This window comes from Ursus maritimus, unplaced genomic scaffold (assembly GCF_017311325.1).
Source record: "Ursus maritimus isolate PB19 unplaced genomic scaffold, ASM1731132v1 scaffold_2, whole genome shotgun sequence".
In the NCBI taxonomy this organism is placed as follows: Eukaryota; Metazoa; Chordata; class Mammalia; order Carnivora; family Ursidae; genus Ursus; species Ursus maritimus.
In genome coordinates this window covers 41,990,461-42,002,535 of record NW_024424452.1, presented here as the reverse complement: position 1 = coordinate 42,002,535, position 12,075 = coordinate 41,990,461, and the positions used below count along the sequence as shown (strand labels likewise).

General features: G+C 52.7%; 1 protein-coding gene across 1 annotated transcript; it reads right to left on the bottom strand.

Moving 5' to 3' along the window:
• Window positions 1–3,734: 3,734 nt before the first annotated feature.
• LOC103668328 lies at window positions 3,735–8,173 on the bottom strand. The gene is made up of 5 exons (XM_040635844.1): window positions 8,043–8,173; window positions 7,789–8,003; window positions 6,141–6,281; window positions 5,854–5,945; window positions 3,735–5,585 (listed from the first exon to the last, which is right to left on the bottom strand). Exons 1-5 carry the CDS (start codon window positions 8,171–8,173, stop codon window positions 5,493–5,495), a joined length of 672 nt encoding a protein of 223 aa, XP_040491778.1. The 3' UTR covers window positions 3,735–5,492.
• Window positions 8,174–12,075: the final 3,902 nt, after the last annotated feature.

Here is a 12,075-nt window from a genome sequence, read left to right as displayed (position 1 = left end):
GGTCAGTTGGGGAATGTCTAGCGGAGTTACAAAACAGGGAGGCAGCTGAACCCAGGGGAGACTACGTGTGTGGATCTCCCCAAGTGGAAAGGATCATCTGTTGGCTTGAAGTTATGGCAGCAAAGGAGTCTTGGCACCAAGTAGAGAGACATGGGAGAAAACAGCAAAAACATGATTTGTGTAACAAAAAGGAAAAGAAGCTCGAATAAGAATCCTTTGATAGTTGACAAAAATCCTCTTCTCGTCCAGAAGTTTAATCAATCATTACAGGAAAGAGAAGGATTGTTTAAAGGACCAATTTGAGTATTCTTGTCAGTTAGAAACCCAAAAATAGTTTGTGGTCATCTGGAATGTATACACAGCATTCTGTTTTTATGATAGTGCAAGTTCCATCTTGTGTAGCAGTTAAAACATCTAATGCCATTCTCTTTTGTAAAGTATTACTTGGGGCTTTGACCATGTACTTATCAAGAGCTTCCATGTGCCAAACAACATCATCCAGTCTCAAAGAGGGAACAAAGATGAAGGTTGGGTGGTCATACCAATGAGAAGCAGAACGTGTCCACCATTGTTTTAAATTTGGAAGGTTGGCCAGGTTGGTCATGGTTTTAGTAATGCATCCATGCGTCCAGGCAAAACCCGGAGCACAGCGACCTATCCAGCCTGGGGGAAGCCATGGACACAAGTTAGAGCCACACAGCCACTGGATCCCAACCAGGAGCCAGTCATATAATACTGGGCCTCTGTGAAGTGTAGTCAGATTTCAAGGGCTACTCAGTTTTGGAGGGCCATTCTTTGAAGGTGTAATAATTTTAGGCCCTATTTGACTGGGGAGTTATGGCTTGATAATAATCCTCTTTTCTTCGAATTGCTCCATGGGCATGTAGCACTAGGAATGCATATTTGGAGTCGGTACAAATATTAATTTTTAAGGCTCTGACAATTGCAAAGCACAAGTGAGCACTACAGCATACCCAGCTTTTCTTATTCCCTTTTCCATGAAACTATTGCCATCAGCAAACCAACTGTCATCTGCACTTTGGATAGGGGAATCTTTTAAATCTGGTTGGCTAAAATAAACAGGATCAATAACCTCTGCACAGTTATGCTCTATAGAAGTACGATGGTCAGGTCCAGGTATAAGGGTAGCTGGTTTTAAAGTCTGACAGATTTCATGTATTATTTCAGGCATATCTGTAAGTGCAGCTTGGTGTTTAATAAGTCAGCCTCCCAACAAGGGGCCTTTGGTCTCTAAGACATTCTGGACCTGATGTGAAGTCATTACAGTCAGGGATTGTCCCAAAGTGAGCTTTGAGGCTCATTCTACCAGGAGAGCTGCTGTCTGCTTGGCTAAAGCCTTTACTTGCAATTTTATATCAATAGCGGTGGCTTCTAGGATAAAGGTGACTAAGGGGTAATACCATCAAGAAGACCTCTTTGAGGTCTAGTGTTAACAACATCCTAATTACAAGGAATCACTGGCAAGTGGGAGAAGATTGTCTCAAGAGATAAGGGCATCCCCAAGTGCATCATGCAATCCAATCATAAAGAAAGTGGGGTCATCCATTATCTTCACAAGTCCATAGTTAACCCCATAGAGTGGGGTATGTTCTGGCTTTTTAGGAGTGATTCTGTCATCCCACCCACACAGAATTGGTCAAGGAGACAGTTGAGTTATACAATTGTTGGGGAATCAATCCCATTTTTCAGCTGTTCAAATAATCATATGCTCATAAGGTCCTGTTATTATCCCCATAGAATAACAGCAAGGAGATTGTCTATATCAGCTATTGTGGCAATTTCTCTGACGTTTACCTCAAGCTGTCTAGCTTAGGCAAACAACATTCAAAGACAACCAGAACTAGGAATTAACATCTACAAAGGTGTGTTATTGAAACATAATTCTTCTCTCTAAAATAACCCTCATTTTTAATCAGAGATAACCAAGCCAGGACTAATTTGTAAGTCCAATTTTCACAAACTTGGCCTAATTACTTACATAAGCTCAGCAAGAATAATGATTGATCACATAGATCTTTTAGAATCTGCTTTGCTGGAACTTTCATAAGGCATCTCTAGGTTGAACTCTCAGTAGCCTCTCCAGGCCCAAAGCCAAACCAGGTAATTGACATCAGACATGCCTGCAATACCTGTAGATTTGGATGGATTTCTCTTCTTGAGGTCCCCGATATATCTGAGTTCCCTGCACCAGCCGGGAAGTGACATTCTTTACTCACCTGGTGAGGCTGCTGGGAACTCGGTAAGCAAGGTGTCAGGCCAACATTCCCAAGGGGCTTTATGGCTCCAGGTTTCATAAAGTCAACCCTAGTTCCGTAAAGCTGTCTGGTCATATCCGAGTCTGTATGTCTCTCTCAAATAGGACATTCCAGTCAAAGCCTTGGTAAAATAACCAATGTTTCCAATGGTGTCCTGTTACAAGGAGAACAGATTCATACTGAACGTATGCAAATAACTCTGATTGCCATGGAAGAAAGAATACTCACTGAGACCTTTTGAATTTCAGAGGGTTCAGGTAGAGAGAAAAGGTAAATCCTTCAGTATGTTTACAAATGAATACTTTATCATGTTTCTGTAAGTCATATCTTAAGAGAACATTTCCTTAATCTGGAAAAGCAAACATTAGAGAACCAACAATCTTTGAGATAAGAGTCACAACACCATAATCGTCTTTTAGTCCATTTAGTCCCATGTTACCAATTCTTGTTTAATTTGAATGCAGATTTTTAGTTAGTTCTGGACATCTTACCCATTTCAGTTTTGATCTTAAAGATATTGGATACCTGTCTTTGTCCTAAAAGCCCTTTTTATGAACTTCCTTGAAGATGAAACTCATTTTGCAAGACAATAAGAATGATTATAAATGACAAAAACTCCAAAATGGACATTGCTAATGATCTGATATGAGAATTCCATATGACGCAACTGACAGGGGAACTCAGTTATTCTGTGACACGTAACACTTCAATAGCCAGAATATCGACTTCCCGTCCCAAGGCAGACTTACTGCAGAATGTAACATATCAACAAACAAGCCCAATTAGTCAACGAGATTCTGTTCACAATATAAATCTTGGGGAAGTGTGTTAAAACCTTGCCTAATAGGATGCCTAGTATAGGATTAAGGATGTTTAAGACCTGATAAAGGCAAAACATAGAAACTGGTTTTTCTGGGCAGGCAAGGAGAAAACTGATTACATTTCCTTATCAAGAGCAGACCAACAATTCAAGAAAACTTGTCTTTTCGAACAGAGAGAAAGCAGACTTTCAATCTTATACCAGTGAACTTTAAAATCCATCCATTTCAATCTTAGTCTGTCCTGACCACACCTTAAATTCCTTTCCAAAGTTTTCCCATCACAAAACTTCTACAACTTTCCTTTGGGTCGTATTACTATCCCGGCCAGAGTATTGATTTCCACCCAAAATGCAGGCTTTCACCTCCCCGTAGACCAGAAAAGGGCTAGAGGATTGCAGCCTGAGCAACGGACATCAAAGTGTTCTCCTAAGACTGGACTCCTTGAAGAGTCCCTGGGATGAGAATAAAGGAAGAGAAGAGAAAGTATTCACCAAGTTTGTACCATGGCTCAGAGTCCAGATGAGACATTCAGGGGCCATATGATGTAAGAAAGAACGTTAGGGTTCGAAGCCAACAGCCAAGAAAGAATTCTTGAGACGTTTTTGGTGCAAAAAGGTGGTTTTATTAAAGCACATGGACAGGATCTGTGGGCAGAAAGAGCTGCCCTGGGGTCACGAGGAGTGGCCCATTATATACCCTCAAGTTGGGAGGAGGTTGGGGAGAGCCTAAGTCTCTAAGGAACTTGGAAGCAAGGTTTCCAGGGCCTTGAGGGCATTGAGAGGGGTAGCTATTGTTGGGAAAAGGTCATTTATTACCATCTGATAAAACCTTAGTCATGAAACCCTTCAGATGCATATCGGTGGGTCATACGCTTGAGGATGATTCCCAACATGTTTCTAGGGGGGACGGGTAGAGATAAACGAAGTTTCCAAAAGAACTTCTGTATGTTAAAGTAGACTTACAGGATCCCAGGCTAGGACTGACTTTTGTCCTCAGCAAAGTATTAACATCAAGAGTTGTATCCCTAGAGGAAGGTCACTCTGCCTGTTTCAAGGACTAGTCAATGGGCTGTGGATAGTAAGGAAATTTAATAATTTTTCTTCTGCCTTTCTTTCCCACATCACTGGCAGCTATGATCGCAACCGAGCTGAGCTCCCGCGGCTGGATGCACACGGAGCGGGTCCGATCACAGGAGACCCTGGCAGCTTGTCTTGCAGGACCAGTGGGCAGCTCTGAGCAGGTCGTCTGCAAGGACAGTGATGTCACTTCAGGAGATCTCACAGGGGGCTTGGGTGGGCTCTCCTGCAGCCCAGATGAGGGACAAATGATTTCTGAGCAAACGTCTCTCATCTTCCAGCAACAGCTACTGAACAGCCACCAGGAAGCAGCTCTGTCCGCGACACAGGGGATGGGACGGAGAACAAGGTGAAGCTTCTGGCCTCGGGCTGCCTGCAGGCTAGTGAGGGAGACATGACCCTGAGACGCAGGACACCCCAGAGCACGGGCAGCACTTGTGAGCAGCGCAGGGAGCAGCTGAGAAAGGGAAGCGAGAAGAGGAGAGGGAGCTCCTCACACAAGCTCTATCTGCTCACTTTGGCAAAGAAATCAGGAAAGCAGGAACCCGACAGGCTTGGAGAGGCTCCCCTGGAGGAGAGTCGAGCAGGACCCAGGGTCTGGTCTATCCCACTAACGCCCACGACTGGAAGTTCAGAAGGGAGAGAGATGGCAGAGATAGTAGAGGTGCCAGACACGAGGGTCCCTCTCCACTCCACCTGGATGGGGACGCGGTAGAAGGAATGAGATCCACTGAGAGATTTAGGGACATCTCAGGTCCCCTCCACCCAGATTTTGTCTTCTGCATCATGGAGCCATTCAAATTCCCTTCACAGAGAGTCCCCGAGGACCCAGTGAGTTAACAGCGAGCAGAGTGGTCAGAACAGTGCGAGTCACAGAGCGGCACTCAGCCAGCGCTCACGGTTACGAATTCACAGGGTCCGTGAATAGCTCTCAGCACGGGACTGACCGCTGGGTGGTGTTCAAGACGGTCCAGGCGGGATATTGGGAATTCACCAGGGCTCGTCCCAGGGGCTACGGGTCTGAAAGGCAGTTGGATGTCGTAGAGACCAGGGGCAGAGCGGGGCCGTCTGGGGTTGACACGTAGCTGAGGCTGAGCGGTTCTGGAACAGGTTTGTTTACTCAGTTTCCCCCTTGAACTACCCCTGTGTGTGCCTCACGGTGACCTTGTGCAGAACGATTTAGCACAGAAATAACTGACGGTGGATCCATCCAGTCCCTGCTCAGAGCCTCAGAGGTGGAGGAGGCAGGACCCGAGCTGCAGGCGTCATGCTCACGAGACAGGTGTTTCCGGAGGGCGAGATTCTCCTGCTTCTTCCCATTAAATCCTCCTCATGGCCTGGCCTGGCCTGCGGACCTCACTGTAGACAGTGGTGAGAGGGCTCTCCTCTTCTAGATCAGGGGCACCCCTACCCTGGAATGCAGACAGAGGGCTCCTGGAGCAGCTGAGGGACAGAGCAGCCCAGAGGGACCCGCACAGACCCAGTGCTGCTGACATGACCTCCCCCAGTGTCCAGCACTGCATGGGGCCCGAGGAGAATTTTCTTAGTGAATATCGCGTTGTCTGGAGAGGGTTACCGAGGCATCCAGGACAGATCATGCAGATGACTGGGATTGACAGACACACACCCAGGCACAGAGGGACTTGGGAGAACCCAGGCTGCCCCCTCTCCTAGCCTTACCCTGTCCCTCCTGTCTCCAGACTCTTGCTGGCTCAGCTCTGCGTAGTGGATGCCAGCATCCGGGTCCCTGTGGTCCTCCTGTGATCCTGCACCTGAGTCATGCACAGACGGAGCTGGAGTCTGAGCCTGGAGACCTGGACCCTCCCCCTCCATGACCTCACGGCCATGGCCACAGCAGCCAGCCTCCTGCGGGACATTCCCTGAGCCGCAAAATGCAGGAGAGAGCGAGCTCCAGGAAGAGTGGGGGAGGGAGGGGTCTGGGCTCAGGAAGGAGAAGTGCAACCTGCCTCTCCCAGAGTCCACGTTCTTCTTCTCCCCACGTGTCTTCCAAAGATACAGCCCAGCTCCCAGGATCAGCAGCACGATCACAACAGATCCTAGGATGTTTCGTAATAGGGCAGCAGTGACCTGTCCATGTAGACCTGTTTCTGTCGCACAGAGAGAATGAGGAAGGTTAAGGCAAGAGAGCAGTGAAGACGCCCGTGGCCGCGCACACAGAGACGTCTGAAGGGACCTGGTCAGAAGAAGAAGAGGGAGGAGCACGGCAGGTGCTTTCCCTCAGCCAGTTCCCAAGCTCCTGCTTCTGGCCGGGGTGCTGAGAGGAACGGGACATGGTGCCCGCCCTTGAGGAGCCCCTCAGTGAGGGGAAGGCTGAGAACATGCCAGAGGCAGCCAGCCAGAGCCATCCCAGGGCACGAGAGCTTTACAGCTTGCACCCAGGTCTTCATGGAGGGCCTCCTGGAGGAGGTGATAGGGAAACCTGGTCTTGAGGGAGGAGTAGACGATTACCCGATATTCAGGGTGGGTGCAGCATTCCAGGAAGGAGAGCCATGAACAGAATGTCTGTGTCAACTCTCCAGCCCTGGGAGCAGCCAGCACCCACTGGAGCACAAGGGAGAGGGACCGGGCAGGGGGAGCCGGGTAGGAGGATGAGAGGGAGGAAGGAGCCTCTCTCCAGAGGGTCCAGTGGGTCACTGAGCCTTGAGCTTCCTCTGGGATCAGAGATGCTGAGGCACCAGGTTCCCCAGCAGCTGGTGGAGGAGGGTGTGGAGGGACGAGGGGGCACACGGGGACCCAGGACATCATTCATTCAGGGACACACTGACTGTGAGCAGACCGAGGGTGGGACAGGCATGCAAAGGAGAAACAGACGTGGCCCCTGCGCTCTAGGTGTTCAGGCTGCAGAGGAGACTAATCCCAGCCCAGAGCATCAGCTCTCTGTGTGGGGCCCTGACCGCTCCGTAGAGGAGACGAGGTGTGAGGGCAGGACAGCGGCAGCTCCTGCAGGGCCCTGAGCCATCGAGGCTGAGGAGCCCCTCTGCAAACTCTCTGAATGCTGGAACTGCACCCAGCAGCCGTCCTGTGGGACTGCAGGGGTCACGGGCCCCGGAGCATGTGCAGTGAAGGGGTCCCTGGATGGGAATAAGTGGGGGAGTGGAGGACCCCTGACTTGGAAGGGCTGAGGGCAGAGGGAGGGGCCTGAGCAGAGGCTGGAAGCTGAGGAGAGCAGGACACATCCAGGAATTCAGGCAAGCGGATGGGTGTGAAGCGAGTTCTTGAGGCCAGAAACGGGCATAGGAGCCCCGAGCCCTGAGTCCTGCAGGGAGTTCCTTGCTCAGACCCCTCAGAGAGCACAGACCACTGACACCCCCCAATTCGCTCTTTCTGAAAACCACCCTAGACACACACGGGATGATGGATGAGGGTGGGGAGAGGTACCTGCTGGTGTTGCCTGACCAGCAGGGGTGAGGAGAGGAGAGCAGCAGGGGAGGGACACTGAAGGGCAGAAGCAGGTTGGATGTGCCTCCCAGAGTCCTCGACGGGGTGACCAGGTGGCAGGTGGTGACATAAACATGGGGGACAGGAGCCGAGAACCCTCACCCAGGGCTGCCTGAGCTCGGGGAGAGCCCCTCCCCTCTATCAGGATGCACTCACCATGGCCACAGATGTCCCCAAGGACCCTGGTGGCAGTTTTCTGGTCCACCTGGTTGCTGACCACACAGGTGAGGCTGGCGTTGGGCTGGCTCAGGGGCAGGGTCACAGCCAGGGTCCAGGGGTTGGGCGCTGGTCGTGGGGCCGGTCTCTGCTCCAGCTCCCTGAGGAGGCCCTCGCTCTCCCAGGACACGGTCAGGCCCTCCCTGGTTCCCGTGGTGTCACACTCCATGGTCAGGCCCTCCCTGTTTCGCGTGGTGTCACACTCCACAGTGACGTTGCACCAGCCTGGTGTGAGGGACGGAACCGTGGCCCGGATCTGGGGAAGGGGCACGGGCTCTGTGGTGGGAGAGACAAGAGGACAGAGGCTCACGTGAGTGGAGAACATCACAGCTCCTGCTTTCTCCTGCGGATTCTCCCTGACGCTCTGGCTTCCTCCCCCGAAGGATGATGCCTGCAGTTTACAGATAACTCAGAACAGAACCAAATATACAGCAGGTGCCAAAAAGGAGTGGGAGACACTGAGTTCAGCTCTATGTGATTTCACTACACTGAGCGTCTTAAAAATGTCGCATGAGAATATACTGTAATCACGTACCCATAGCCAGTTAATTCTAAGAAAGTGGGGTGTCCCCTAGAAGAAGGAGAAGTAGGGACAGGATATGTCCTGGTCCAGACCCTACCCCTACTTCAGCTCAGATGGTGCCCAGGACTGCACAGCCCGTGGTGCAGAGGCCACTGCCAGCTCTGGGAGCCCAGATCAGTGTCAGGCTCTCACCAGGAGAGACTATGGTGGCAGACACAGTGGTGGCCGCGAGGAATGGCCTCCCTGAGTGTTGTAGGAACACGCACTGAACTTGGGGTCCACACATGAACACAAGGGACAGATTGTCTTCCTGGAAATCTCTGGGACTACAGGCTGCAAAGGCCACTCTCTCTGGAGCAAGACATCTCCCTGCGCAGGGAGAGAGAGCTGCTCACTGAGCTTCTGAAGAAGGGCTGACCTGTGAACGTCTCCTACGTCTGTGGAGGGTTAGAGCCAGACCCGTGAGTCTGAGTGAGCTCCCTTGGGCTGGTGGTGAGAAGGACAGGGGACGGGGCAGGGAGAACCACACGTGGGCTTCCCCATCCTGCTAGATGACAAGTGTCCCCAACCATGGCCACGTGCTGACCCTCAGAACCTGCAAGTGTCTTAGGTTCCATGACAAAGGGAAACAGAGGCTGCAAACCAGCTGACCCTAAACCAGAGAAGGTCTGGATTCCCAGATGGGCCCCAAGTGATCACAGGTCCTTGCAAGTGGAGGGAGGCAGGGGAGGAGGAGGGAGGGACGCAGGGCCAGAGGGACTCATCCCTCCAGTGCCGGCTGTGAAGGGGGAGGAAGGGCCACGAGCCGGGGGATGCAGATGCAACTAGAAGGAGGGACAGGAACAGAAATGGATTCTCTCCGGAGCCTCCAGAGAGGAGCACAGCCTTGCCAACACCTTGAGCTCATGGCCGAGGCTCTGGGGTCTGAGTCCTGCCCCGTAGCCCAGGAGGACACTCAGGTGGTGGTGTGGTCAGCCCCTGAAGGTCAGTCACCTGTTACAGCAGCACTAGACAGCTGACAGTCACACTGAGCACCCTGAGTGCTATGGGGACAGTGAGTGTTATGGCCAAGTCCCCATTTCCCCCCGCTCCGTGTTCCCCTCCTGAGGCACAGAAGTGATTCATCCCCGGTGAGAACCTCAGCTCTGCCTGCGTTTGTGCTGAACACACGGCATCTACTTCCAGGGGAGAAGATCGAGTCTGAAGGCTGCGGTCTGGAAGGGATCCTGCCATCGGGGCGCGTGGACACTCCAGGGACAGAGGACAGAGGTCAGCTATGGGGCTGGGGGAGGGACCACCACGTACCATAGACCGTCAGGTGGAAATCCTGGTCAGTTTGTGTTCCGTTACTGTAGCTGACTCGAGCCCGGTACAGCCCGCTGTCCTCAAGGGTCAAGTTGTCAATCCTCAGGGTCGTTGTGTTGGGGACATGGACCCTCTTCTCAAACTTGTCCTGGAAGTTGAGCCATTCTGGAACATCTGACCCAGGAATGACCTGCAGTATGGCTGTCCAGTTGGACCCTAATGCAATGCCCCAAGACATCTTCTCCAGCTCGACTTCTGGGGGTAATTCTCGATTTCTGATCACATGAAACAACACAGAAGCTCCTTGCATCCTCTTAAGAGAATCAGGGATTCCAGAATCCTCCACTCCAGAACCACGGACTCCAGAGCTCTGGGTCAGAGCGCCGCAGACGCCTAGGGCAGAGGACACGGGAAATGTGAGAGGTTTTCGTTAGGAATAAAGGAGGAAACCCTAGAACCCACCTTCTTCACGAGATCCGTCCTGTGTGCTCCCCGGACTCTTGGAAGGTGGGAGAGAGCCATGAATGGGAGGCGAGGCTGGGATCCCTCCTGGTCCCAGGGGAGCGTCCCCTTGAACAGGTCCCGCGGACTTGCTCACCTGAGGTGCCCTGACCCCCGACAGCGCGAGCAGGAATGTCAGGAGAGGTCGGAGCAAAGCATGAGCATGTTTTCGGTCCATACCGAGTGCATTAGTGCAGGAGGCAGCCTCTCACGGGCCTGCAGAGACCCTCCAGCCCGCAGGCCGGGCAAGCTCTGCCCCTGGAGTGGGGGCCACCCCCGGGACTGGCCTCTAAGGAGCAGAGTGTCGCTCACATGATGGACGGCCCTCAGGACAGCAGGTCCTACACGAGGGTAACACCGTCTTGCTGTCATCCTGTGTCCTGCTCGCTGTGAGAACTCTGGTGGCCGTGTTGTGGGCGGCCCTGTAGAGAGGCCCCCATGGGGAGGGACGGACGGCAGCCTCTGGCCAACAGCCAGGGAGGGGTGAGGCCTCCATCCGCAGCCACAGGAAGCGCACCCCGTCAGCAAGCACCGGCGGGAGCTGGACGCACAGCCTCCCGGGTGACCCCTGAGCTCCCTGCAGCCCCAGCCCAGACCTTAATGTCTGTCCCAGAGACGCTGGGCCTGAGGACCCCGCCGAGCCCCCTGTGTCCTGAACCGCACGAGCTGGGAACCCACACCCAGTGTGAGTCCAGGGGCTGAGGGGACGGCAGGTTACCCACAACAGGTGACCGCTGAGGCGCTGATGAAAGTGGCTCCCTGCCCCCCTTCTGGGCAGGCCCACAGTCAGCTTGGTGAGGCTGGGCTGCTGTCACTCACACATCCAGGAGCTCAGGGTCTGACCAGGGGAGTCCTCCAGACTGAGGGAGGGCCTGTCACACTGGGGGAGGCTCCACGCCCTGGTAGGTGCCCCTCGGGGCCACAGCAGGGACGCAGACAGTGCAGTCACCCCGGGGGGTGTCTCTCTAATCCAGAAGTAGTGGGGTCTCTGCTCAGTCTTGTCGGCCACACTGTCACCCGGCCTGACTAACTGCCCGGGACGAGAAAATGTGGGGGAGCTGATGATGGTCTGGTGAGCTCTGCTGTGCCTGCCACCAAGACGGGCTTCCTGTGTGGACAGCACACATGGCTGTGTAGACACTGGGATAACCCACTGGGTGGGTCTAATAGACCAAAGGCAGGTCCGTCTCAGATTCTGACAGACCTTGCTCACTGCCGTCCCGACAGTGACCCCAGCTGCTCTCCTCCCAATAATGCTCAGGGTTCCCACCAGCACATGGTGACCGAAGGTTTCATTCTTTGCAAAGAATAAGAGAAAATTATATCACGTCATCTTCTAAGGAGCATTTCTCCTGTACATGAACCCGGTCATCATGTCCTAGGACTGTTGGTCTCCTTTTCTGGCCGCTGTGAGCTGTCTGCTCATGTCCTCTCCCCATGATTCTGTTTTTCTTATTAGCATTCAGGAGCTAGACCTATTTTAAGAAGATTAGCCTGTTTTCTAACAAAATAATAGAAATAGTTTCCAGTTTGCGTTTCACCATTGTCTTGGACTGATGGCCCTGCTACTGTCCTCATGAAGCTAAACGTACGGATCGTTTAAGGCTTACTGGTTTATCTCTGGCATGAAAAGATCACCCCCCAACATCAAAGTGTGCTCCTAATTCTCTCTCGTTTCCTTCTAGAACCTTCTTGACTTCAGCGTCCTGTGTGAGTCTGACGCACAGGGAACGTGCTTGGGTCTCAGACCGGGAGGTCTAGTGCAGCAGGGCGGTCGGCACCCTGGACGGGAGGGTCCGGGAGGTGTGAGACCAGGTCCTCTGTTCCCTTGAGCCCGTGGACGGGAGCAGTGACCTCCCTGCCTCCAGCCTTCCTCTGGGACGGGGACATACTAGCCA